General features: G+C 49.6%; 9 protein-coding genes and 2 non-coding genes across 11 annotated transcripts; 4 read left to right on the top strand and 7 right to left on the bottom strand.

Annotated features, from left to right (window-relative positions):
- Nucleotides 1–1,120: 1,120 nt before the first annotated feature.
- An01g00320 (uncharacterized protein) lies at nucleotides 1,121–2,091 on the top strand (the record flags this gene model as incomplete). Its single annotated transcript, XM_001388444.1, has 2 exons — nucleotides 1,121–1,905; nucleotides 2,043–2,091. The coding sequence occupies 2 exons, from the start codon at nucleotides 1,121–1,123 to the stop codon at nucleotides 2,089–2,091; spliced, it is 834 nt and encodes a 277-aa protein (XP_001388481.1).
- Nucleotides 2,092–2,422: 331 nt separating this feature from the next.
- On the bottom strand, nucleotides 2,423–4,184 carry An01g00310 (uncharacterized protein; the record flags this gene model as incomplete). The annotated part of the gene is made up of 7 exons (XM_059746753.1): nucleotides 2,423–2,930; nucleotides 2,993–3,270; nucleotides 3,494–3,517; nucleotides 3,758–3,807; nucleotides 3,903–3,967; nucleotides 4,061–4,146; nucleotides 4,182–4,184. 7 exons carry the CDS (start codon nucleotides 4,182–4,184, stop codon nucleotides 2,423–2,425), a joined length of 1,014 nt encoding a protein of 337 aa, XP_059603020.1.
- Nucleotides 4,185–4,541: 357 nt separating this feature from the next.
- Nucleotides 4,542–4,631, top strand: tRNA-Asp (GTC). The gene has a single exon. It is a non-coding gene; the product is annotated as a tRNA-Asp (tRNA).
- Nucleotides 4,632–4,834: 203 nt separating this feature from the next.
- Nucleotides 4,835–6,980, bottom strand: An01g00290 (uncharacterized protein; the record flags this gene model as incomplete). Its single annotated transcript, XM_059746693.1, has 5 exons — nucleotides 4,835–4,974; nucleotides 5,173–5,182; nucleotides 5,464–5,874; nucleotides 5,932–6,295; nucleotides 6,355–6,980. The coding sequence occupies 5 exons, from the start codon at nucleotides 6,978–6,980 to the stop codon at nucleotides 4,835–4,837; spliced, it is 1,551 nt and encodes a 516-aa protein (XP_059603019.1).
- Nucleotides 6,981–7,837: 857 nt separating this feature from the next.
- An01g00280 (uncharacterized protein) lies at nucleotides 7,838–8,990 on the bottom strand (the record flags this gene model as incomplete). The annotated part of the gene is made up of 4 exons (XM_001388441.1): nucleotides 7,838–7,945; nucleotides 8,006–8,434; nucleotides 8,512–8,837; nucleotides 8,945–8,990. 4 exons carry the CDS (start codon nucleotides 8,988–8,990, stop codon nucleotides 7,838–7,840), a joined length of 909 nt encoding a protein of 302 aa, XP_001388478.1.
- Nucleotides 8,991–10,310: 1,320 nt separating this feature from the next.
- Nucleotides 10,311–12,048, bottom strand: An01g00270 (uncharacterized protein; the record flags this gene model as incomplete). The annotated part of the gene is given in 5 exon segments (XM_059746579.1): nucleotides 10,311–10,651; nucleotides 10,705–10,959; nucleotides 11,018–11,135; nucleotides 11,206–11,610; nucleotides 11,686–12,048. Coding segments are annotated over 5 exon segments (1,482 nt in total).
- A 538-nt stretch (nucleotides 12,049–12,586) lies between these two features.
- Nucleotides 12,587–15,393, bottom strand: An01g00260 (uncharacterized protein; the record flags this gene model as incomplete). Its single annotated transcript, XM_059746507.1, has 3 exons — nucleotides 12,587–14,317; nucleotides 14,387–14,895; nucleotides 15,342–15,393. 3 exons carry the CDS (start codon nucleotides 15,391–15,393, stop codon nucleotides 12,587–12,589), a joined length of 2,292 nt encoding a protein of 763 aa, XP_059603017.1.
- A 1,225-nt stretch (nucleotides 15,394–16,618) lies between these two features.
- On the bottom strand, nucleotides 16,619–18,104 carry An01g00250 (uncharacterized protein; the record flags this gene model as incomplete). Its single annotated transcript, XM_059746454.1, has 3 exons — nucleotides 16,619–17,400; nucleotides 17,780–17,923; nucleotides 17,975–18,104. 3 exons carry the CDS (start codon nucleotides 18,102–18,104, stop codon nucleotides 16,619–16,621), a joined length of 1,056 nt encoding a protein of 351 aa, XP_059603016.1.
- Nucleotides 18,105–18,829: 725 nt separating this feature from the next.
- Nucleotides 18,830–20,624, top strand: An01g00240 (uncharacterized protein; the record flags this gene model as incomplete). Its single annotated transcript, XM_059746414.1, has 4 exons — nucleotides 18,830–18,962; nucleotides 19,028–19,122; nucleotides 19,220–19,862; nucleotides 19,915–20,624. The coding sequence occupies 4 exons, from the start codon at nucleotides 18,830–18,832 to the stop codon at nucleotides 20,622–20,624; spliced, it is 1,581 nt and encodes a 526-aa protein (XP_059603015.1).
- Nucleotides 20,625–20,851: 227 nt separating this feature from the next.
- tRNA-Asp (GTC) lies at nucleotides 20,852–20,941 on the bottom strand. Its single transcript has one exon. It is a non-coding gene; the product is annotated as a tRNA-Asp (tRNA).
- A 2,289-nt stretch (nucleotides 20,942–23,230) lies between these two features.
- Nucleotides 23,231–24,204, top strand: An01g00220 (uncharacterized protein; the record flags this gene model as incomplete). Its single annotated transcript, XM_001388436.3, has 2 exons — nucleotides 23,231–23,646; nucleotides 23,738–24,204. Coding segments are annotated over 2 exons (883 nt in total), but the record flags the coding sequence as incomplete, so codon positions are not given.

The raw sequence follows: 24,204 nt of genomic DNA, 5'->3' as shown, positions 1-24,204 counted from the left end.
ATTTTAAGCAGGGGAGATTTTCTAGCTGGACACCTGATCGGAATCGACACAGGCACCCGCACCCACTGGTATCCTGATCGAGATCAACCAGGTACCACATTCTCTTGAAACCTGATCGGATTCGACGCAGGCCAAGGTTTTTCTAGGGAATTCAGCAAGGTGACCTTGGTCGCCGGAGCCTGATCGAGATCGACCAGGCACCTGCATCCACTAAAACCTTGTCGATTCGACAAGGCCAAGTTTCCGCCGGCAACTGGTCCTCGAGAAGCCTCTCGACTTCTCGCTTGCTGCTGTCGTTCCTCCTCCTGGCGAGCTCGCCAGGTCTGCGCCTCGAGAGCGCGCACGTCTTTACCGGTGGTCTAGCGGTTTTCGGCTTCTTCGTTCCGGTTTCCAGCCAAGGAATCATTGTTCGTCTCGACGGCCACGGTCAGAGGGCGGGTGCTAGAGCCACCAGACGTATTCGCAACACTCGGGCACCACCATCACGACGGTTCCGACGATACGAAGGAACCGAAGTGCTGGGGAGGTTGACAGTAGGAAGAGGGAGAGGGAGGGGGAGGGGGAACAGGGACTTACCGGGGCGAACAGTCTCAAGGAGGGCGAGTCAACATGCGGTATAGGAAGCCATTCTATCATCCCATGTTCTAAGTGAGCCTCGCTCAAGTAACAAGAGTCTGTTCCATAGGAATTCTCACCTCGGCTGCTGCAATGACCAGGCTATCAGGCAGCTTGCTATTCTGGTATACAGACATAGCGAAAAGGCCGTTTGGGGGAAGAGAGGAGCTATAAAAACGAATTTGTCAACGTAAAGAAAGTAAAACCTGAACAGATCCTGTTGGCAGTGCCTTTTAAGATGGAAGCAGGCTGTAGTGAGAGGAAGAAAGAGGAGGAAAGGAGGGAGATAAGACAGAAAAGAAAAAGAAACACGAGAAGCGCGAAGAGCTAGCAAGTGAATTCAAACAGACAGAATCTTCTCTTTCTCACAACACAAGAAGGGCTGTACCATTGCGAGTATTCACTGAGCCTCGCACCCCCAATCATCTCTGCCTCGCCAGAGCTACATCCCACATTCCATCTATCTTGAGACTCATTCCTAGATATAAATCCTCATACCGTCATCATGACTGCCATAATATTACCAGAGGATCAGAATGGCTGGAGAGACCAAGCAAGGAGAAACAAGGTGGAGAATCAAACTCTACGGATGAACGTGAAGTTATATTCCGCATCGCATGTCAGCCACCGCCAATACCTCTTGTTTCGCACCCTCCTCCCTCCCATTGTACAGCCAAACCAGCTGAACGTCCAGACGTTTGGAAAACCACATCTTATGATTCCAGCCAATCAGCGGCTAAATTGTTTGGCGTTCAACGAATACATCGCGAATTTCACCAATAGACAGGCGCAGGCGACGGGGTGGGTCTGGGGTGGAACGGACCGCCTCTTTAGGGTCCCAGCAGTCCAACAACAGCAGGTCATTCGCAACCTGACTATCAACGGTATCAATCGCGGCGCAACTGAGTCGACCGTCAATACTGCCTTTTTATCGTTCTTGCACGCCCTTTCAGACTTGTGTCCGCAGCCTGCTCAACGCCTATGGACAACGGAGAGGAAGAAACTCGTGGCGGACTTCGGCACACCGCAGCGTGAGAGAAAATTCGTGGCCTACACAGACGGACAGCTGGAAGATGCCACCACCGGTCGGATTTTGGCACTCGTCGAATGCAAAAGATCATGGAGAGACAATCACTCTCCGAAAGTGGACATGCAAGAAGTGGCAGAGATAGTCGCATGGATTAAGAATTTTCCCGCGGTAGCAGGGGCTGCTGATTCACGAGTACTTTTGTCGAAAGATGGTACCGAGCTCTATATTTGTGTCTTTGGTTACGATGATGGATGGTTGAGGTACATGGAGGGGGGCCCGGGCTGTCTCTCCAGAGCTGGGTTTGCGACCATGCGCCGGTTCGGCCCCTGGGACATATGTCGGCCAACCGACGGAACTATGCCCAGATCATTATGGCGCTTTTACTATTGTAACATAGTCATTTTAAGAGAGAGTCCAACCACACCAGTGAAGATTACTGCAAATAATCTCTCGATCTTCCTCTCCTTTGTTTTCCTTTCTTTCTATTTTTTTTGTTTTCCTTCTCTATCTCTCCCACAGATAACTAGCCATTCTGAATAAGAGTAGATGCAATTCTGGGAGAAGAGTCATTTACTACCGCAAGAAGTATGCTCACCAAGCCGCACAAGTATTCCTGTATGAGTACTGACTCAGATATTAGCCGGACGATGTTGCCTCAAAGTCACGATCATATATGGCCAGCCACTACTGCACAATGATCAGGGCAACCTAGCACAGGGTATCAAGTTCGGTAATAAGTAATTAGATACAAATGGCAAGTGCTTTGAACAAAATCGGTCAAGCTCCCGCCACAGGACGCGCAAACAGCCAGGACATAAATAAATCGAGTGGAGCGTCCTGCTCTCTCTCGAAGCTATAAAGCTTCGAGAGATGAATGACCAGAAGGTTTGTGTTCAATGAGGCACAAAGTAGTCGTGCATGCTGTGGGCCCACAAAGGACACGAGTAGGACTGGAAACTTCTGTTCATCTGGGAAGGCTGGGCTTTTCTTGGAAAGATCTTCAAGCTCTTGCTCATTCATATCAGATAGACCTTCCATCACCTCCTCACTCTCCACTTTGGGCTCCTTGACACGGCTATGCATAATTGAAAGAATGGCAACGAGCTCACCACCCAATATTGAGCCATCTCTGGCATTCATTGGCTGGTAAGCCACCGCGGCAACATGGGGAAGTGGTGCACTATTGCGACTCTGTGGCTCAAGGAAAAGGCGGATGCCCCAGCAGCGTCCTGTAGGTGGACACCATCCGATTTGTGTGGCGAAACTCATGAAAGGACTCGGTGGCCTAAAGATCAGCATACTTTATTGATTGAACCAGTAATTTTAATTGAAATGTATGGTACTCACGTCATTTTGTGTACTCCGCAGAAATCCATCAGTGATGAGTACGGACGATGGAAGACTCGGTTGGCAGTAGCCCATTGGGTGAAGAAGAAAGCAGCTTCTTGGGAACAGTTCTCTTCGTCGGTCACCAACCATCCATTTTCCCGAGCCTCGTCTCTATCGGCCAGTGGGATGTAGTTGGGGAAGGGAAGACGAGAAATTGTGGGGTGGGCTTGTAAAAACGACCGAGGCTGCGGGACGAACGGTACCGATGACAGATCTTCAGAGCTTGACTCAACCTCCTAAGAAGAAATAGATATATCATGCTCTTGCAGAAACAGCGGCAGGACGTCCCCTTCTGAGCCAGAGGAATTAGAGACGAAGGGTGTACTATGCTCTTCCCCGATCACTCCAAGGTATAGCGACCTCAGTTTCTTCCGAGCCAGACTCTCCGTCATCGTGGATAATAGTCTGGAAAAGAGGTTTGATTCCAGGTTAAGGAAAGTAAATAGCCGATTAGCTGACCTTGGTAGTTGCGGATAGCTGTACCTGAAGGCAAAAGAGAGGGTGGGGGGAGGCAAAGAAAAGAGGATCAGAAGCAAGGCCACAATCATGTGACAGGGTATTCAGTGACAAATATTACCCCCGGTGTTACTAGCAGTTCTGAGCTCAATGTGAGTGAATAATGACTCTATGTTGGCTTTTCAATTTCTTATGTTCGATAATCCAACCATGGACGTGGCGGCCCGACGAACTTTCCCGAATTTGGTCATATAGCTATGGGCATACGGCTGTTTCCAGATCGGTGAATACAGCAGTGCTTTTCGCTACTAATCCTGCTGGGAAGTGGTGTTAGTGCCACTAGACGTTTGGTACAGCAGAGCTATTTCGATAATCATATATTGTAGAACAGTTCTCTTTGTCGCTTCCACACCTCCCGGCACGGCGCCGCGCAAACCACCAAGAGAGTGCCATGTTCTGTTCTGGCCCTCTACCTCACTAGGAGAGTCAAGCGGGAGAGTGGAGTATGGGATAGCAACAGGTATTTTCAAGGAAGCTTGTCAAGGTATCCTCACCTTTAGAGACACTCACCTTGGTGTCTCTTGATTGGCCCTGTTCCTTCTTTGCTTGGTGCCCCGACTTATCCAAGGGTAGCTTGGCATATCAATGCAATTTCCCTGTGCCAATGCATTTCAGAATTAACAAGATATACCATATTGTAGACTGATGCATTTCTGGTCTGATAATGATAACAGTACATTGAATTTACTGAATTGTGACAACTATCGTTGCGCGGCCAGGGTTGCGGCAATATATATCCGGCAACCATAATAATAGTAGCAGGTACTAGTATTACTTCTTAACAAAAGCCTCCAGTGACCAAAGGGAGGAATAGACCATGCCTTCGGAATCTAAACATACTATAGATATTATAGACACTGCATATGGACTAGCAAGCGACAAGATACTTTATAGATAGGTAGTGCTACGCTGCCTCGTTGGGGGTGGCAATTCAGTCTTCTAAATATCTAACAAGAACATAAAGCAAAATAAGGCCACAGCAAATAAGAAGTCCTCGATGGTCTAACGGTCATGATTTCCGCTTGTCAATCCCTTCCGGGAACAAGCGCGGGAGACCTGGGTTCGACTCCCAGTCGGGGAGATCTCTTTTTGCATTTTTACTATCCCTCTCTTCTTCACCTGCCATAAACACAGCACAGGCAATTTACCTGTCAATCCACTTTTTTGCCCCCTCTAGCCCATGTAGTATCAATACGAAAGAAACTGGGCGATTTGGCGCCTCTTCAGCTTATTCTGTGTTTTATCATTAGGGTCCATGTCCCATGTATTCCACCCAGATTATATTCAAGAATAGGCGGGCCTAGACGTGAACTCGGATGGATAACCTTCCGTTATAGTTGCAATTTTATGGGCGTTGGTAAAATTTGCCTCTGGATGGGCTATTCTGATGGCGTGGGTGACGAAGTATGGGACGCTATGCTTCGCTGAACAGAAGCCAATCACCCAACTTTCATGTTTTCGATCACTTCCATCGCTTTCATAAATCGCTAATGATCTACCCCGCCATTCTGTGCCATGAGCCAAAAGCCGGGCATTCCAGGAACCATTCGAATATCATCCCTTGACTGCCTGCTGGCAACAGAAACCATACAGGTACTCGTTCCATAAACATTTTAACTTACTCTGCACGCCCTTGCTAATATTTTAGTCTCGCTAAAACTACAAGAACAGATCAAGAAAGCAAGCAAAATACAAGGCCCGCTAAAGATAAAGCGACCGAACAACATAGATTCAAAACAGTGATCGTGACTGGAGAATCCGCCGAGCTTCTTCCATATCTTCCTCCGAAGGCATATTGACAATCATGAGATATATAATATTCTGTCATTATTATCTTAGCATCTGCAAGCTGCCGGAAAAGGGTTCATACGTACCTCCTTCAGAAGTTTTTTGATTCCTCCAATTGGACTTACTATAGATCCTGCCTGGCGAAGGTCTCTGATTCCCCGCCCACGACCGGGAACGCTTTGGCCACCAGTCGAAGCTTCAGTAACTGGCTGTGGATAGCCCTCTTCGCCTTGCATCACACTTCGCCCTTGCGGATCTTCTGCCGGCGATCGACCAAACCTGGCTGCACGAATACCAGCCGCCAGTCCACCAAGGGACAATGGTGGCGTTTCAATCGACTGCCTGCTGAGACCTCTTCTACCATCGGTTCCACTTATGCCGCTTCGAAGTTGCACCAACCTCTCACCAGTCATATATCCACCCGTGAGTAGACCGACCAAGGAGCCGCTGCTCGCAGGGTGGCTAGGGTCGGCATAACGGGAGGTGAATGTTGGCTTGTGACCCTGGCTCAAAGCGCTATCTGGATTCTTCATCATCTACAATATCCTGGTCAGTACCAATCCTCCACCATTAGTGTGGTCTCGATAACATACGAACTTGGCTTGTGACCTTCGGTCCCAGTAATCCGAGACGAACTCCTTTCTTCTTTTCGCACCCTTGAGTTTCGACTGGTTGTCTCCCCGGTGTTCTGCTAGCTCGTCAAGGTCGGGAAAGATAAGAGGTGCACACTCCGAGAAGGGCAAAGTGCCGTGCGTCTTAGCATCCGATGACTTGAGTTTATGTCGGACCCTGTTCATTAGTCCTGCTCCACCATGCTCGATGGCCGCGGAGATCGTGGAGTTCATATCGAAGGTAGCATAGGGTGAGTCAGACCCTGGTTTCCATGTCATAACCAAACAGAAGAGACCACGGGGGCGGAAAAATTCGTCATTGATCTTGTCAAAGAATTTGTTCGTCCTATAGACTATGCATCAGCATCACACAAGCAACACCACACCATACCACGCAAGCCCTACCTTCTCCTACCATCAACAGCCATCGCCACATCAGTCGCCAATTGTATCAGAATAGAAACAGCTATTGAAATAGCCTCAGGAATGAACATAGTACCAATAGATGCCAGATTGATAGCCTGCAACCACGGAGTCGCCTGACACGCTCGGTTCGATGTCTCCAAAAACTCAAGAAACATGGTCTTGTCGATACCAAAGTCCTCCAGGACGGGAGCATAGGCTCGAATAAAGCCTCTCTTGCGAGACTTTGGCCGTCGCTGAGACAGCACCACAGGACAAGACAGTCTGGGCGAGCCCGGCGAGGGTGCGTAAGGAGGTGGAGCGGGATAATTTTGGAGGAACGAAACTGCTAGACCCTCGATATCACCGCTGGCAGGCTCTGAATAAGCGCGATGTTCATCCCCAGCTAGTTCATCTTGTGCCTCGTCAAGAACCCATTCCTCCTCGTGCTGTTCATTGATAAGATGTTCGACTCCGGTGTCCTCCGTAGTCGCTTCTCTGACCGCATTGTCCGAGTCTGCTGCTTGCGCCTTTTTCTCTTCTCTGCTGGCTTTATAGGCCGATATGCTCTCCGAAGCTAGACCGATGCCGGATGCGATGCCCTTGACGAGGGTGACTCTGAGATCCATGACTTCTGGAGAAGTGTTATTGCTGATGGTGTCGAGGAACAATGTCCTGAGGCCGAGGCTGTGGAGGTGTGAAATGTGATGGATAAGTGAAGAAGAGGTGAGAAGACGCCCATCAAGACAAAGAAGTCTTATAGTATTCTCTACCTCACACTTAGGCTGGATGTTTTGGCCAGATCCCGCAACGCTTGCCCCGATTAGGCATCCAGCGCGACGGAAGTGTCAGATTACGAGGCTGTGCTGCAGCCACACCAGGCATCAGCCATTACATTTGTTGCGGGGTCAGGCCTTCACGTTGAAGAAATCATATGGGTAAGATAATACATTTCAGGACGCCTGACTGTGCTAGGTGAACATAAATCTGACTATTGGCGCTGACAGTTATCTACGTGTGAGGGCTGTGCACAAGGACAGTTCGTATCGGTAACCAGCCCCATATCAACCCTGTCATTTATGGCAGCAATGCTTAGTGCCAGGGGTATACTCCGGAGCTTGTTGGCTCTTGGCAGTTGCTTAGCCCTGGGTTGCCACATGGCTTGCTGAAAAAACTACGGTTGGATGAAACATGTGAATCTCGAATCGATTTCCTTTTCGGGATCTCAATAGTCACTCTCTTGTTTGACAAGTTACGGTCTTTGTCCTATTCCACTGGATAACACCAATCACCCAAATGCAAGCTTTCGTAGTATGTAGCCAACCTAACGCCATTCCAATTTTAAGCCATATCCGATATACAACAAAACCCCAACAGAATAGGTTTGAAATTAACATTCATTTGAACACATCTAGGATCTATGTACCCAGCTCACTCCACCAAACGCCTGAAAATGAGTCATCCACACATTAACTGAAATCGACTCTCAAACTCGGATATCATCCGCATTCTTGGGTCGGTATTCGGAGAAGCTCTCTGGCCAGAGGAACATCTTCTCTTCCCTGGATGGTGTGGCAGCGACAAACTTCGGAACCTGTTGTGATACTGTCAGCTTCATGGATCATGCATCTGCAACAATCAGCCATGCACTTACAGCCTGCTTGCTGGAAATCCGCCGCCACATATTGGCCCGGGGGTTAAACCGGGCAGGCTTGCCCACGCCCTTGGTCTTCTCCTGGTCCTCCTTCATGATCGCTTCTACTTCCCGCTTGACATCGGAAAATGAGTCGAAGCCAATGTAGGGGATCTTGTTCTCAATGCAATATTCCTCCAACCTCAGTCCCTTGCGCGCGAAAAGGACATCCGCTTCACGAGCAGCCGGGAGGTCGGACACTCCGTCACCAATGAAGATGATAAGAGGGATCTCTCCTTCCAAGGCATCTTCTGCTGCTTGCGCACGACCCTCTTTGATAGACAGGGCCTTGTCGTGGCCAAGCTCTGTTTCATGCCTCCAGATCGGCTTCCACTCCGAGCCGTCGGACTTGATATCTGCATCATTGGCGACAATCTGAATGCGCGATGCCTGTGGCAAACAATCAGCAACTGACCAACCAGACCCTCCAGACCCTCAACTCCTATACAAGAAGAAAATCAACATACCTCTTGCTCTCCTAGGAAAGTGTCCAGCACTTTCTGCAAGACCGGCTTCAAACCAGCACTGATAACATTGAAATCGATTCCCTTCTCGATACAAAACTTGTGAAATTCCTGAAACCCAGGATCAATATCCAGCTCCTCCTGCATCACATCGAAGCCGTCCTCGAAGGGGATCCGTAGCGATCCCCACATTTCTTCGGAGACTTCACGGAATGAGCGCTCGCCGGACTTGATCTGCTCGTCGAGCATTTGGCGGCGCTTGGCACCACACCCCAGGTTATCAAAAAGGACATGGCCCGTATCTTGCATGAATATCGTTCCATCGAAGTCTGTCCGATAGGTCGCGGATTAGCGGCATGGTCCAAGTGGAGATACTGATCCACGGCACGAGAAAGCAAGCAAACAAGCAAGACACAGAATCGTTTCTCTTACATACCTGAGAAGCAGACAATCTTTCTCGTTGTGATACCGTTAGATGACATATTTAGGCAGGTACGTGTTTTTGACTGGACGGATTGAAAGACCGATAAAACTAAAGTGATGATAATAATAATAATAATAATAACGATAATAATGATGATGATGTACAGATGGCGAAAGCCCAGACTAAGAATAGGAGGATATGCCCCTGGTGAAATAGCTTCGGGGAAGACTATGAAAAATCAAATGGAAAAAGAAAAGAGCAGAACTTGTGGCGACGAGAAACCGGACCTTTTCCAATGACGTACCTGGGCTCAGAAGAACCGGCAATGATGCGACCACTGCCGACTGACTGATTGACTAACAGTAGTCTAGGTCTAGCCCCAGTGGATCCAAAATTCCCCGGGGGGTAAGTTGTTGTTGTTCCATCCGGTGGGACCAACAGGGGACCGAATAATGGTGCGGCATGAAGGAAGGGGGTTTCATGGACGGTGATTGATTGAGAGAAAGAGAGAGAGAGAGAGGAGTTGTGGCTGCTAAGGTTGGATCCGATCGGCAAGCCGAGGGACACTAAACGAAGTAAGTCAAGTTAGGGACTGGATTGGCTCTGGGGTTTCGCTCTGTTTCTTTCCTGAACGTCATCGCCTCTTCGGTGACATAACGAACTGTTCTGATCTCCTACCCTTTATCCGGTTACGGAAGGTATCGCGACCAACTTGCTCCGACATCAACCAGCCACACACATACTGGACTGACAGAGCATTGAAACGACACTCGATTGTTGAATTGGGATATACTTTATAAGTCGCTTTGACTATTTATATCTTCGTGTTAAGCATGCATTCAGTTTTCGAAGATACTCCCGCGTACACATGGTACGCCCGGTTCCGAAGAGCCACCCGCCACACTCTCTTGCCGAGGAGCGGTTCCGCAAATCCGGATGAAGCCGCTCGGTTAGCGATAGGTTATGACAACATTCCTTCTCCACCCAGGTCTTTTCATGTCCAACCAGAGGCCGTGCCATCCTCTAGATATTCATCAGTGCATGCACACTACTCTCCCGAGATCTGGACATATAATTAAGAAAGGTCTGAATAGGGTATCTGTAGCTCGACTATCTCATCATATATGCATGCATTTAGTGAAGGTTGATCCCGTTCCCCTTTTAGGATATGAGACGGCCATCATCGCATTCTATATATTATCCTAATGACTATTAACAACATCTCATATCGAGACATTCACTGTAGCCAGGCATCACCTGATCGTCTGCCACCTCGACGTGGTCGGAGACCGCCATCTCTGACACTAAGTAGCCAACCATGATCTTGAGATCTAGATATATCAAATACATACATTCCTCCCTGCGTCCTGACACAACATCATGCGGAATTGCTAGTACTCCATTGACTTTTCGCGCGAATCCTCTTGCCGAACGCAAAGAAGAGAAACGGAACGGGGATCAAGACCGCCGCAACGCACCCGAATACCGTGATGCCCCAGTTCACTCCGATGCCCTGGAACATCGGCTGCACAAAGAGAGGGAATGCACCCGCCAGGATGGATCGTAGAAGAGTGGTGGCAGCAACAGCACTTGCGCCGAAGCGCAAAAACGTGTCGACCAAATAATTGATTGAACTTTGAAAGATAGTAGTAAACCCAAAACCCGTGAAAGCGATGCCAACGAGAGATGGCCAGTAGTTGATTTGAGGCGATGAGGTCCCTGCTTCTAGTCAATGGGGGCCAGGAGATGTTGTTAGGGAGTTATGGACTGACAAGCAAAAAGGAATAAGCCCCCAGTGAAAGCAACCCCTCCAACCATCATCGGAGGCAGTCGTGCTTCGGGGACGGGTTTGCCGTTATTCTCGCGAAGCTTCCGAAAGTAATATCGGTTGTTATAGACGTTGGCCAGAGCCGCGACAAAAATTCCGACGAGGAGGGCGACGAAGGGAAGGCCTCCTGTGACATGCCCCCAGCCACGCTATTCCTCGAATTCAATCGGAAAGCTTTCGAGGTTTACATATAGGATGGCTATCGAAATGGTGAGTAACCAACCGCATTCAGAACCCCTGCCAAATTGACTACCGACCGTAAACGAAAGACCCATAGATCGACATGAACAGCCCGATTGGGGTGTTCAATATCTGGAAAGGGCGAATTAGATATTTATGCGACATCTCGGAGATAGACACGTCCCATTCTTCGTGCTATTGTTTAGTTAGCATGAGAACAAACTCGGAAGAAGCCGCAAGTCTCTGAGCATCCGCGCTTGCTCACCTTCGCGTGCAGGGCCCAATTCTTGCCTTCCAGCCGCAGTCGGCGTGCTTTTTGGACCAACAGTGCGGGCGCATAGCTCTCATCTAGAACCAAGAAGTCCAACACGGATTGCACTACCATCAAGATCCCCGTCAGGTATTCCGTCCAGCGCCAACCCAGACTACTATTAGACACAAAGGCCCCGCCAATGATGGGACCAAGACAAGGACCACCAACGAGAGTGACCGAATAGACGACGATGGCCACACCGCGATGTTCTGGCTTCCAGATATCCGCCATAACACCGCCAGTTATTGCCACGCTAGAGCTGCCGAAGAATCCAGAGAAGAATCGGGTGATCATTAATGTCTGGATATCCTTTGCCGTTGCCGTTCCGAAAGAGAAAATCCCGGCGATGAAATACGGCTGCATCACAAGTCAGCTCGATTGAAATGGTGATTTAACGAGTCTGAACTAACGGTCGCATGACAGGGAACGTACTAAGATGGTGACCATTTTACGGCCATAAACCTCGCTCAAAGGTGCCCACAGCAACGGTCCCAGCCCAAGACCAAAGACCAAAAAGCTGATTCCCAATGTGGATACTTCCTTCGAGACGCCGAACTCGTGCGCGATCGGCTGCATTCCCGCGGAATAGATTGCCGACGCAAAGGTGATCCAGCAGGTAGTCATTCCGTATAGGATCGTCGTGATGGCCTTCTTCCAAAAAGGCCAGTTGATAGAACGGTATGGATCATCTGGGCCATTGAAGTCAACCAGAACATCAGGGGTTGTTGCCTCGTAGAGTAGGGGATGAGCCAAAACAGCTTCGCTTTTGGTACGCTCTTGGTGGTCGAGAGACATGATTGATGTTAGCACCCGGTTTATAAAACGATAGCAAGCAAGCAGCACTGCCACGTCTCACTTGGGGAATCCGTCCATTTATCAAGCGTCCACACAGATGGGGTACTCGAACAGATTGGTCTTATGCGCAACCGATGGCCGAGACGGAAGGCTCATGCAGTTTTGTTCGGGGCCGCATAGGCTTATCCGAACCCCCGCTGACCCCTGTCATAGTCCGTGTGATCCCAATGACATCGAGCTTAGACCCCAGGGCCAACTGAGCTTCTCCGGTCGGTCGCACTCATGGCGGCCATAATGAAGATGTTGAAAGCCCGCCTTGTGCACCCTCATCCAGAATAACATCGAATCGCTTTTATCCTTACTTCTTCCCGCCAAACCTTTCGCACGCTCGTACCTACGAATATGGCAATTGATCATCAAGGCTAAATAGTGGTACAATTTCCGCTGGGATGGCCTCTAGGAGTCGTGTACGTGATGGTCTTATGATGTGAGACCTGCAGTATGCCGAAGAAAGGGAACTCATGTCCCCTGCTTCACCTCATTCCCCATTGCCCGGTGGATTCCTGATCCACTCCGGAACCAGCCACTCAGGAATATGGGAGTCATCATAAAGAGGGAGCATTGGCCCTATATTGTCGCACGGTTCATGTGCGGAGCTCTCAACGTGCGGAGCACCGGGGAAAAGCTCTTCGAAGGGATCCAAAGTCCCCGCCAAGATTTCGCTGGGCAGAGCTCCTACCACATTACAGGCTGTGTCGACAGGTGTAGACACATATGCCGCGTTCGTACCCCAGCACATCTCGGGGCCTAGAACCCCTTGCATACTATCTCGGTTTGGCGGCGCTCTCTGTCTCCCTCTACCGGCAGGGTCTAGCTCCTGCATCTCTCGTATGTACTGTGCCTTGGCCATCAGTCGTCTAATAGGCCGCCATAGCGTACCCTTTCTCCCGCTTTCCTTCATCTTCCAATTGTTGTAGACGGTATTGACGTACTGCCATGCGCGGTCACAGTCTGCCGAAGGGGGCCGGGTGCAGATCTCAGAGAGCACAAAGGCAACTGCATGCCATTGGATGTGTGTCTTTGAGTGCCAACTCCAGTGAGCAATGGCCTTGTTAGTGAGGACTAAGCTGGATAACTCCAGAACCTCAATAGATGACATGAAGAGTTGATCGCGCACAGGGCCCGATAAATTGTCACCATGTTCTTTCTCATCTAAAAGATATCGTGCAACGAGCCACGCGCGTGCAACCATTAGACGGGCTACGAATGTTGAAGCCAAGCCAAAAGGCTGCGAGATATCACAGTGCTGCAAATATCGCTCTTCAAGGCGATCGTGCAGATTCTGCACTAAAGCTTCACGTTCTTTCAGAGATGGTCTGCCAGTCCCAAGTCTCGAACCTCCCAAGCCGGGAGCCACACAGCTAAGCTTCCACATGGTCCGCATGACCTCACACCTAATAAGACAGAAATACATGCCGGTTACACCGGTCCGCTCAGTTGGTAGCTCGCTCATGTCGGCAGTCAGGTCAGCATCTTCAACATTGAGTGGTAGCTTCGTGTCAAAGGCTGAGTCCCGCACAATCGGCTCGCAGCCGTGGTACTCTGATGAGCGAGCATCTAGGAGACAAATGTGCCACCACAACCGCCGGCGTAGCTCTGTCTCCATAGGCTTAAGCCCAAACACGACGCCATCACGGTGGAGACCCATGGCTTGTGCGATGTGAAAGATGAGTGCTGTGAGAGACCAGACGGTCCGGGAGTCATCTTCGTTGCGTAGCGCGAAAAGGAAAAGCACGGCGGCTTGCAATAGCGTGACGCTTTGCGTATTCAGCAGGTCAGCACGAGCCAAGGCCTGTTCCACGGCGAAAAGATAGGTTTCTGAAGCATGTGCCTTGGAGACGCCAATAGTTCTTAAGCATTGCTCGGGCTCCATGCTTATTACTGCAGAGTAATATATGGCGAATAAGAGGGCTTCGGTATCCTTATCAAGCGATTCGAGAGACGCAACCGCATCCCAATAATTACGAGCTAACGTGGGCATATGGAAGATACGTACCATCGGAGAGACGTTCTCTTGGAATACCCCGAAGAGGGTCACCGACTCAGTCAAGGGTGGATGGTAGGGATGAAGTGAATGAGCAAGAGCCCGAAAACCTAATATTGCAGCATTTGAGCCCGTAGGCAAAGGTCGCTCCGGAACGGGCTCCTCCAAAAAGGCAGAATCCTCTTCAACCAAGGGCTCATGTAGTAGATCCCGCAGCTCTGCAATCTACTTCGTTACTCGTTAGTTTGAAAGCGAATGAATGCAGTGAGAGTCTCGGTTGGGACCCAGACATACCTCATCACCCAGATTCGCCCAGAGGACGTTACTGACATAGTAGCTCCGTGTATCATCTATCAGCAAGCGGCCTAGATGCTGCTCAATGGAATTTTCTGAGTCTGAATTGCTCGTGCGGGGGACAGATTGGATACGGGAAGTCTCTGACGCTCTGCTGCCTGCTCGGGACGATAGGGCGACTGGCGCTGCAGGTGGATGAGTTGAGCTTTCCTGGTTCTGATGATACTCGAAGCTCCTTATGATAGACTCGAGTCTGGTTAATCGGTGCGACAACTGCGCGTTCACGGCATTGCGGGGCCGCTTAGGAGCCCTGCCGCGTCCGGGGGGATAGATACATTCCACGCCCGAGCGGCTGCAGTTGATACAAGGCCGTTGGCGGTCACATTTTACCTTTCGCTGTCGACAAGAAGAGCAAGTGCGGGCGTAAGACTGAAGTGGAGAGGAAGCATCAGTCGGACTATGTGGCATTGACGATATGGTGCTCATCGTAGGATTTCTGTAAAGCAGCGCTAGAGATGTCGTATAAAAGGGAGAGAGGAGCAACTGTACGCCCTGCTCCAGACTATCTGATCCTTATTCGCACGTCTCAATGGCAGGAAGAAATTGGACAAATGGGTGCTGCAGTTCAACGTTCTGGCTGAAGTGAAGTGGCATCGCCATGTTCGAACTACTACACGTGGGGCGTCGCCAAGCCGCATAAGCTTATGCGACCCCGACCAGCCCGATCGAGGCCGCCTTGTCTTGTCGCTCACGGACAATCGTTGACTGTGACTGACATTACTTGCCCACTGAGAACGACCTACCATCAAGTCCTCATACGTATAGCTTCTGTTTCAGTCTGGGGTTGGATATTATGTACCTTGTTGAGACATTCACTGCAGCCAGGCAGCTGTCAGCTGATCCTTCGCCTTTCTTCCTGAGTGGTCTCTGACCACCACCTCTTCCAACCACCAACCACTCTCTTGAGATCTAGATAGATCAAAATCCATATATCCTTGACCCTTCATCTTGACATACCTCAAGGCTGTGATCAATGCCACTCGTAATAACACATCATGCAGAGAGACTAGGATGTAGCGCTTTATATTGGCATTCATCCATAACAGATTAGTATACACTCTCTCGATATATTCGACCGCAGACCAGCATTTTGGTAGGGTAGGGGCATTCCAAATGGCTGAATGTTCCCAGCAGAAAACTTGATCAATTGTAGTAGAGACGCCCTCCCTACAGTAGATTGCGTTCCTCGTCATTAATCGAGTGAAAAACAACCGAGGTTCAGAGACTCTACATGCCTCACTCCATTGAAAGGGGTCCTTTTCCCGGGCTGACGACTTTCTGCCGTGTTTTCGCTGAATCGCATCCACTCCACATTAACTGGGTCTAGTTTCATTTCCCCGTTCCATAAAACTCCACGATTTGATTGCGTGTTATGCCTTGAGAACCGTTCAGAACAGCGACCGATTCAAAAATTCTCCGTTGACGGGTCTTTCCTGGAATAGAAATCTATTCCGGTCTCAGGAAGTGGTGGTGGGTGTCTGCTTTATTAGAGTCTGCTTAGAAGTGTTACCTCACTGCTGGCATTTTCTGCTGGGAAGATTGGGGCAATTATGAACCAGAGGAAAATTACTTATGCAACAACAATTGAAACAGCGGTGATTGGAACAGAAATTATGAAGCAAAGACGAAGATCACTAAACAAACTAAGCCACACACAGTAGGGCAGAGCAAAGGTAGGCCGAGGTACAATGCGAGAGAAGCAATTCTAGAAAGTCGCAGCCAAGTTTGAAGGTGGAGCGCCAAAAGTCAGGATGGAGCCACCAGTCCCGGTTAGGCAGGTATGGCCTAGTTGCCTCCACTGCGGCCTGCCTTTTTCTGGCAAGACGACTCCATCGCGATGCTCCATTTTCTCTCAACCGCGCACAATGGCACATAACGGCTCACAATGTGACACCACATTCACCCGGACTTGGTCCGTTAGTTATCTTAGGACTTGAATCAGCAGACCCTCTTGACCCTTGTCAGGAGTCGTAACCCTATCCAATAACCGTTCTTACTAGCCCCTCTGATTTGCCAGCCAGTCGGGCCTCGTCTGTGCTGTGCATCGTCCCCACCTATGCGGTTCGAATTTCTAGGAGGTTATTTACCAACACTTGGGACAATTTAGTCAAACAAAAGAAAAGAAAAACGAAGTGTGAAGGATTATCTGGGGCTAATATTAAATTTATAAATCTAGAAACAAAAGATCTGGTCGCTCATCTTCGAGATCGTTCCTGACGTCTGGAATCCAATTACGCCCAAGGTCTTTTTGCACGCATTCACCATGCCTGGGGGTCCACAGAGCATAATCTTAGTCTCTGCTGATGGGTCTGGCAATCGTTCACGGAGGACAGCTTCGTTCACGTAGCCCGACCCATACATCCACCCCTCGGGGGCCGTATCCAGCATGTACCAGAGTTTGAAGTTCTTGGGATACTTGCGAGCAAAATCTTCCAGCTCCTCGCGTAGCAGGATGTCTCCCTCGCTCCGGTTAGCATAGATCAGACTGATCTCGGTCGTGTCACGCTCGTCCTCGCAAATGGCCCGAATGAGTTGATACATGGGGGTGATGCCTGTTCCGCCAGCTACCATTCCAATCTTGGCACAAAGCCCTCGGCCGTATCGCATCGCTCCCTTGGGTCCCCTGAACTCCACCTCGTCCCCAACAGTCAGGTTGGCAAGGTATTTACCGCTCAGTAGACCGTCAGGATAACACTTGACGACCAGTTCGAGTCGGCCCAGGTCCAAGTTGTTGGAAACAGGGGTGTAGGATCGGCTCACGGTGTTCCCATCAATATTAGCGCGGATGGCAACATGCTGCCCAATGGGAAGTCCAATCACCCCTTTCGTATCAGGCAAAGCGAATACAAATCGGTACACATTGGGCGACAATAGATCCTTCTGAACTAAAGGTAGACGTTGGTATTCCTTCGAGTCGAGGAAGCCCTTAGCCATATGAGGGTCTGCCCGGACCACTTTTCGGGCCTTGATGTGCGGAGGATAGCGCATAAACCCATGATCGATCTTCATCATTTTGGCCGCTTGGCGCGCCACTACGCTGCCAATCGCGCAGGAGAAAAAGCGTAGCTGCGAGGAATCCATTGGCGAATCCACCGCCTGGTAGTCTGTATCCACTGAATTCTTGTGGTATGGCGCTTCCGAGGACTCTTCTCATATTCAAAACGCCAGGATCTTTCCGATTCAGAACGTAGAGCAGTGTTGTTACCGCTCCTAAAGCCCCAGTGACTGCTAGGCGTGATAGATTGGTTGCTGGCTTTTCAGTCTTCTCTGGCTTCTGGGAAATCACACGGACGGCCTTTGGAGGAACATATTTTTTAGCGTCCTTGAGGATACCGATCAAGTACTCCTGCAAGATCTCCCTGGAGTCTTCGGAATGGCCGACATCCTCGAAAGCTGTGGTGGCGTCAGAGCCTGCAGTCTCTAGGAGAACATCCACGCCTCCTGGATGATCCTGCAGGTACTCAGTGATGTCAAAAACTATGGGAGCAGTTCAGTATCCCGTCATTTGGACGTCTGGAAATCCCTTACCTTGCCCGTGGACAGCAATCCAGATGTCATCCTTGCGATTATGCTTGGCAATATCGGCCAAAGTATACTCGGTAAGCTGGGAATCAGCTCCCATCGAGGCTGTAGACTCTAAGGGCACAGATTGGGCCATTATTGGTTAAAGGGGATCTGGTGAGATGGTAAAGGATAATCGTACTCCTGAGAAGGAATAAAACGAACCAGGGCTCCGGCATTATAACTGCCCTTTTTTTTTTTCACACCGAGGTATAACGGTGATATGCGCCTAATGAAGCGCGACATAATTATCAACCAGATACCCACATTGCGTTGCTAAAAGTCTCGCAACGCTTGGCTCGGCCGGCATCCTTACATCGGAGATTGGCCACGTCTGACGCTTAACGGCCCGACTGGAAGGTCGGCACGGCGTAGCCGACGATTCTACCAACCTCTTGGCTTGAGCCTGCGATAGCATTCCCCTTTTTCTGGCAGAAACTCCGTAGCCAGTGGGTCTTGGGGGGGCGATCGTTGTCTTCTCTGTTGTTAGTTCGAGTTTTCGGTGACGGCGACTCACGAAACAACCGAGGCAGGCGCCGAGGCCTTCAACGTCTATGCGCATAATTGTCTCTGGAATGAACGCTATTCGTGCACTATCGCTGAAACCAGAAACCATTCCTTTTCTTGCTATGTGGATAGTGAAAACCATGACCGGTCAATGTGGGTTCATTGTCAGTCTGGGTCGTTCGCCCTGATTTGTCTGTCGCATCGAGGTGGTCTTATTAGAGATAGTACGTACTATCTATAAAGCTCTACGATGACCCTGAGCAGGCAGAGTGTCCCCATCCGCCCATTGAGAGATTTTCAACCACCACTCTAATCATGTCCGCAAAGCTTTTCCATCTCCTGGGTGAGCCCGTTGCGAATGCTCGAGAGATTGAAGTGGACTCATCGCTAGACTATGATGGGCTTAGAAACCTAATCGCTGCGCATTTTGCGATAGTCGACCCCAATGGTACCAAGCCCCCTATCCCTCAATCGTATGAACTTTGAGAATCTCCTCCAAGCTGACTTCTCTAGGCATCGGCTTTCAGTCTGAAGACGCCGTCTTCACCAGTGTGGCCGAGATCATCGCTTCTGAAACCCCAATTAGTATCGCCATTGATGGGAAACCTGTGAGAGGTCCCGGGACCAAAGGGGCTTCCGATTATTGGAAACTTTTTCGAGATCTACCCTGATCACTTGGGCAATCACCAGCGCTTGTTTGAGCAGTACGGGCCTCTCTTCATGACCACCAACTACGGCCGCACCGTATACCACACGAACGATCCAGAACTCAGTGCGATCGTCTTCTCTGAAAGTGATTTCTTTACTAAGAAAATCAACGAATCCCACCCGCTTCATGCAATCAAGAATAAGGAAGCGGGCGTGTTCCTCGGCGACACCGACACGCCTGAATGGAGAACTGCCCATAAATTTCTCCCTCCCGCGTTCGGTCCGAAGGCTGTCCGCCATTATGCGCCAGTTATGCAGCAAACGGTAGAAGATGCCTTCAAAGTGTTTGATGCCTTTGACGAGCAAGGCGAAGCGTGGAATGTCTATCAATACATGTTGAAGCTTGGCTCTCAGGCGGTTGGAAAGCTAGTCTTAGGCATCGACTTCCAACACTTCGCCAACATGAATGCGCCCCCGCATGAATTGATTCTTCTGATTGCCGAGTCACTTGAACTGAACAAAAAGATCACTGCCAGAGGTGATTGGTATGCCAAGCTGCCCTTCGGGGACTCTAAACGCCTTCAACAAATCCGTGGTCGGGTCTGGAACATTGTCGACGAGTCCATTCAGAATGCTAGTCGTGGTGGCGTTGAGGATCTCCCACTTCAGGATGCCGCCCTCAAAGCCCATAACATGATTGGTATGTTAAGCCAGTGTTATCACCTTTCAAACAGCCGCTAACTGCCGAACAGACTACGCCATCCGGGCGACGGATAACAAAGGCGAAAAGTTGCCCAAAACGAGCTTAATCCAAGCTCTAGTTGTGGCAACTGGAGCGGGCTTCACCACCACCAGCTCGCTGCTGTCATGGCTAATTTACAGCCTTGTCAACTACCCTGGTGTGCAGGATAGGCTCTTGCAAGAGCTCGTAGATAACGGCATCGACGCCGATACGCAGATCACTGCCGACTTGACCGACCGTCTTACATTCATGGACAAGTTCATCAAAGAAACTCAGCGCCGACACAACCCGTCCTATCAACCCGCGCGCACAGCTAAGGTGGATATGATCCTGCCTGGCGGCTACAAACTGCCTGAAGACTCGGTCGTCATCGGCGCACTTCATCACCTTCATAACAATCCCGAGGTCTGGGACAACCCGACGCGTTTCAACCCCGACCGATGGGATACTGAAGAGGTCAAGAACCGACACAAATCTTCCTACATTCCCTTTGCGGCCGGTCCTCGCATGTGCATCGGCTTCAACTTTGCTCTGCAAGAAGTTAAGGTGTTTCTGCCCAAATTGGTGTACCGGTACAGGTTCACAAAGGAGACTGATGGCCCGATTGAGTACGATCCTATGTTCCAGCTGATCAGGCCGAATAACCTGTATGTCCGTGCTGAACGGCGCGTCAAGTGGCCGCCGAAGACGGAATCTCCTCTGCCGACGGCGTCGCTATGAGCAGAGTCTCAGTGAGGGATGAGAGTTTCCGCCTTTGTCGAGAGTGTTTTGATGTGCATTGTTCCTGTAAATAGATCAGCGTTGATATTGTCCCCATATCATGATAGACCATTCTTCTACTCCCCTTTTCCACCGTTGTACTCTTGCAGAAAGAAGTCAACCACGACGATTAATTTAATGCCCCGATAGAGCTGGATGATACAAAAAGGAAATTTTCAAAAAGATATCTCCCCGACTGGGAGTCGAACCCAGGTCTCCCGCGCTTGTTCCCAATAGGGATTGACAAGCGGAAATCATGACCGTTAGACCATCGAGGATGTTATATGCTGGGAACTATATCATATTGTTATAGAAAGCAAAAAAATAGTAAGCGCAAAATAACATCTCGGGTTGGTTAGTTTTCTGTCTATCGGTTCGCTTAACTTTCCCTCACAACTTGGGATTACTATTACTGTCGTGAACTGAGTAATCCACCAAGAAATCACAAGTTTAATAACCAGTAGAGCTATTCTAGTTTGATATTAGAAAATAGATCAACTACTACCATTCCGTATGTGCGTTTTTCCAAGGTGTTTAGATGGATAAAGTGTAGAATGGCCGATTGCTAATCTACCGTAAGGCTGAGTGTCTGTCAGCCCTATTTGTGGGCCACTCTCGGTAGCTATTACTCAGCTGCTTTTGTATTTATAGTTTGATGTCAGCCGGATAGTCCGCGGTAGGCTGGGCTGTCGAGCACAAGGGAATAATTGACAATTGCGCATTGAGGGTCTGGTCTTAGCATCGGGCGTTTCTAGTTGCAGTTCGGCATAGAAGAGACAATTTTGGGAAGCTACAACCGGTGAGCCACGACCGCAATTGTAGATGGCCGGACTGGGAGGGTCGTTGTGTAATTAGTCGTAGAAAGTGTGTCGGGCACCGGAAATGATGAGGTTTATGATGAAGACGGAGTATGAGAGCAAATCAGAAGGAGAATGAAATAGGAAGAGGAGGAAGGATTGGGACAGGCCATGCCATGTTGACCGAAAAGACATAACTAATATTCAACATGATTTAATGTTGAGACATCTACTGTAGCCGGGCACCACCTGAATCTCCACCACCTCCTCTACCTTCATGCGTCTCTGACCACCACCTCTTACACTATCAGCCAACAATCATCTTAAGACCTAGATCATATTCAATCCTTCGTTTGAAGAAGGCATGAGCCCGGCTTTTGTGCCATAAAGCTATATATACTCTAAGAAATTGCAGTTAAAGATCAAACAACCACTGGAATACCTGTGGTAAGTAAAAATATTTTAAGTCTATAGCTACTGAAATACTGGTAATCTGCAGGGGCGCGTCTCTAGTTTCATCTTATTTCATGACCTATCACTATCTCCAAAAAGCTCGAAGACGTCTCTTGGAGATCCATACGATGACTCGACGTTTGACAGAATGCGAATGCTGCAAAGTTTTACTCTTACTTCCTTTAACACACGTGCCCACACAGAGTCTCTCATTATCTCGTCCATCCTTTCTCTCATCTCGTCCCATCTTCTGTTTCCCAAAAAAAAAAAAAAAAAAAAAAAAAAAAAAAAAAAAAAAAAGCTCACGCCTCCAGTTCACGTCCTCGGGCTCTTTTTTCACGCTATTCGCCTGTCTCTTGCTTTATGCGGCCTTTGTAGTCTACGGAGAGGCTTTTTTATGAGCCACTTTCGCCTCCTTCTTTGCCTTCTGCTGAATCTTCTTCTTATTGGCGGCGAGATTTCTTTCGATAGGCACGTCAGAACCAGGTTTTTCACCTATAGCCGTTTCCGATGCCTTGGGAAGCTTTCTTCCATTGAGCGCCAGAGGTACACCATTGTCCGTTTCGGGGTCCTCGTGCTTCACGGAAGCGCGGCGTCGCTTTTGCTCTGTTGACTGGTCAGCTGCTCGAACGAACAGCGACAGCAATAGCGTCGCAAGAGTAGGGGGGAACAAAGGAACCGGCTTGAAGGTAGTCGGCATACCAAGGGTTGATCATCCTTCTACGCTTCCTCGATTATTGTTAACCATGCAGATTATATTGCTTCCTGAAGAATACTGGCTCGGCCAGACACTCGAGGTCTCCTCACCTCGCTCGACTTGGAAACTCATCGAAAAGGTTGTGGAGAAAGCCTTTGTCTGCAGCCGAAGAGATGTTAAAGAGCTGGGCCGGCTGTCTTGCGCCCGCGCTAATTTCGAGTGTTGCAATGCAAGTAATCCTTACGAGCAAGCTCTGATAGAAATTTCCTTCAGAGCACCATTACTGCGATAGCTAGGAAGGGCAAGAATTTTGTTCGTAATGGAGGGAAAACCTGACTGCAGGTCCAATTGAAGGTGTTGGCGCCAGTCAATTGATTGATGATTTCTGGATGGGACGCTGGATGGGTGCCTGGCTGCCTGGAGGAGACGATCTTTTAGAACTTCAATCCCGCCTTTCCGTCCCTCCATCTCTTCTATTTCTACTCTCTTCCTTCCCCTCTTCGTTCTCTCTCTCTCTCTTTTTTTTTTTTTTTTTTTTTTTCTTCTTCACCTCTTCCTCTTCTTGTCCATATTCACAATTGAGGGTTCGATTGTCGGTTCAACTCGAGCGCATCCTTAGCATGTCGGCCCCGTCCGATGCATCTGCCTCCGCTTCTTCGCGAGGGACGCGTGTGCATCACCGCATCCTCGCTGAACTTGGCCTGACTTCAGTCTGGCAATCCCCTCGCGATGTCAAACTTCTCTGCGCCCAGCGCTTTGTGCGTCTCTTCGCCTACGGTGGTTCGACTCTGATTCTGGCTGCCTATCTCTCAGCATTGGGTATCTCCGATGAACGCATCGGTCTTTTCATGACCTTGACCCTGGTGGGCGATGTCGCCATCAGCTTCCTCCTCACCCTGTTTGCCGACGCCATGGGTCGCAGGGCTGTCCTGGCCCTGGGTTCAGCCTTAATGGTCGGGAGTGGCATCCTCTTTGCTTCGGTCGGCAATTACTGGGTCCTTCTGGCGGCAGCCGTCTTTGGCGTCATAAGTCCGAGGTAAGTTCTCCGATCTCCGAGCAAAACATCCGACTATTTATAGTATCTCCGACATGTCTGGGCATACGCGCTTACAAACTCAATAAAACAGTGGAAACGAAATTGGCCCCTTCCGGGCTGTCGAAGAATCAACTTTGGCCCATCTGGCCCCCAATGACATCTTGAGCGATATCTTCGCATGGTACTCGCTCATTGGCAATGCGGGAACCGCTCTGGGCATGATGACTGGCGGATGGGCCATCAACCTGCTTCAGGTTATCTGGGGATGGCCCTATATTCCCGCCTGTAGAGTCATCTTCTTCGCCTATGCCGCTATTGGCGCGCTCAAGTTTCTCCTGTCTATTGCACTGAGCTCCGCTGTGGAGGCTGAGAAGAAGAAGCCTGCGCGACAGTCTACTAATGAGGGTGAAAGACAGCCTCTGCTGGGCGATCAAACGGGCAACGCCACCCCCCAAGAGCAGCAGCCTCAGAAGAAGAAATCAATTCTGTCTTTCCTCGGCGATTCCGAGGTCGTCTCCTTGTTTCTGCGACTTGCGATTCTGTTCGGTTTGGACTCAT

The sequence above is a fragment of the Aspergillus niger genome (genome assembly GCF_000002855.4).
Source record: "Aspergillus niger supercontig An01".
Taxonomy (NCBI): Eukaryota; Fungi; Ascomycota; class Eurotiomycetes; order Eurotiales; family Aspergillaceae; genus Aspergillus; species Aspergillus niger.
The sequence above is the reverse complement of the archived record's forward strand: the minus strand, read 5'-3'. Positions and strand labels throughout refer to the sequence as shown.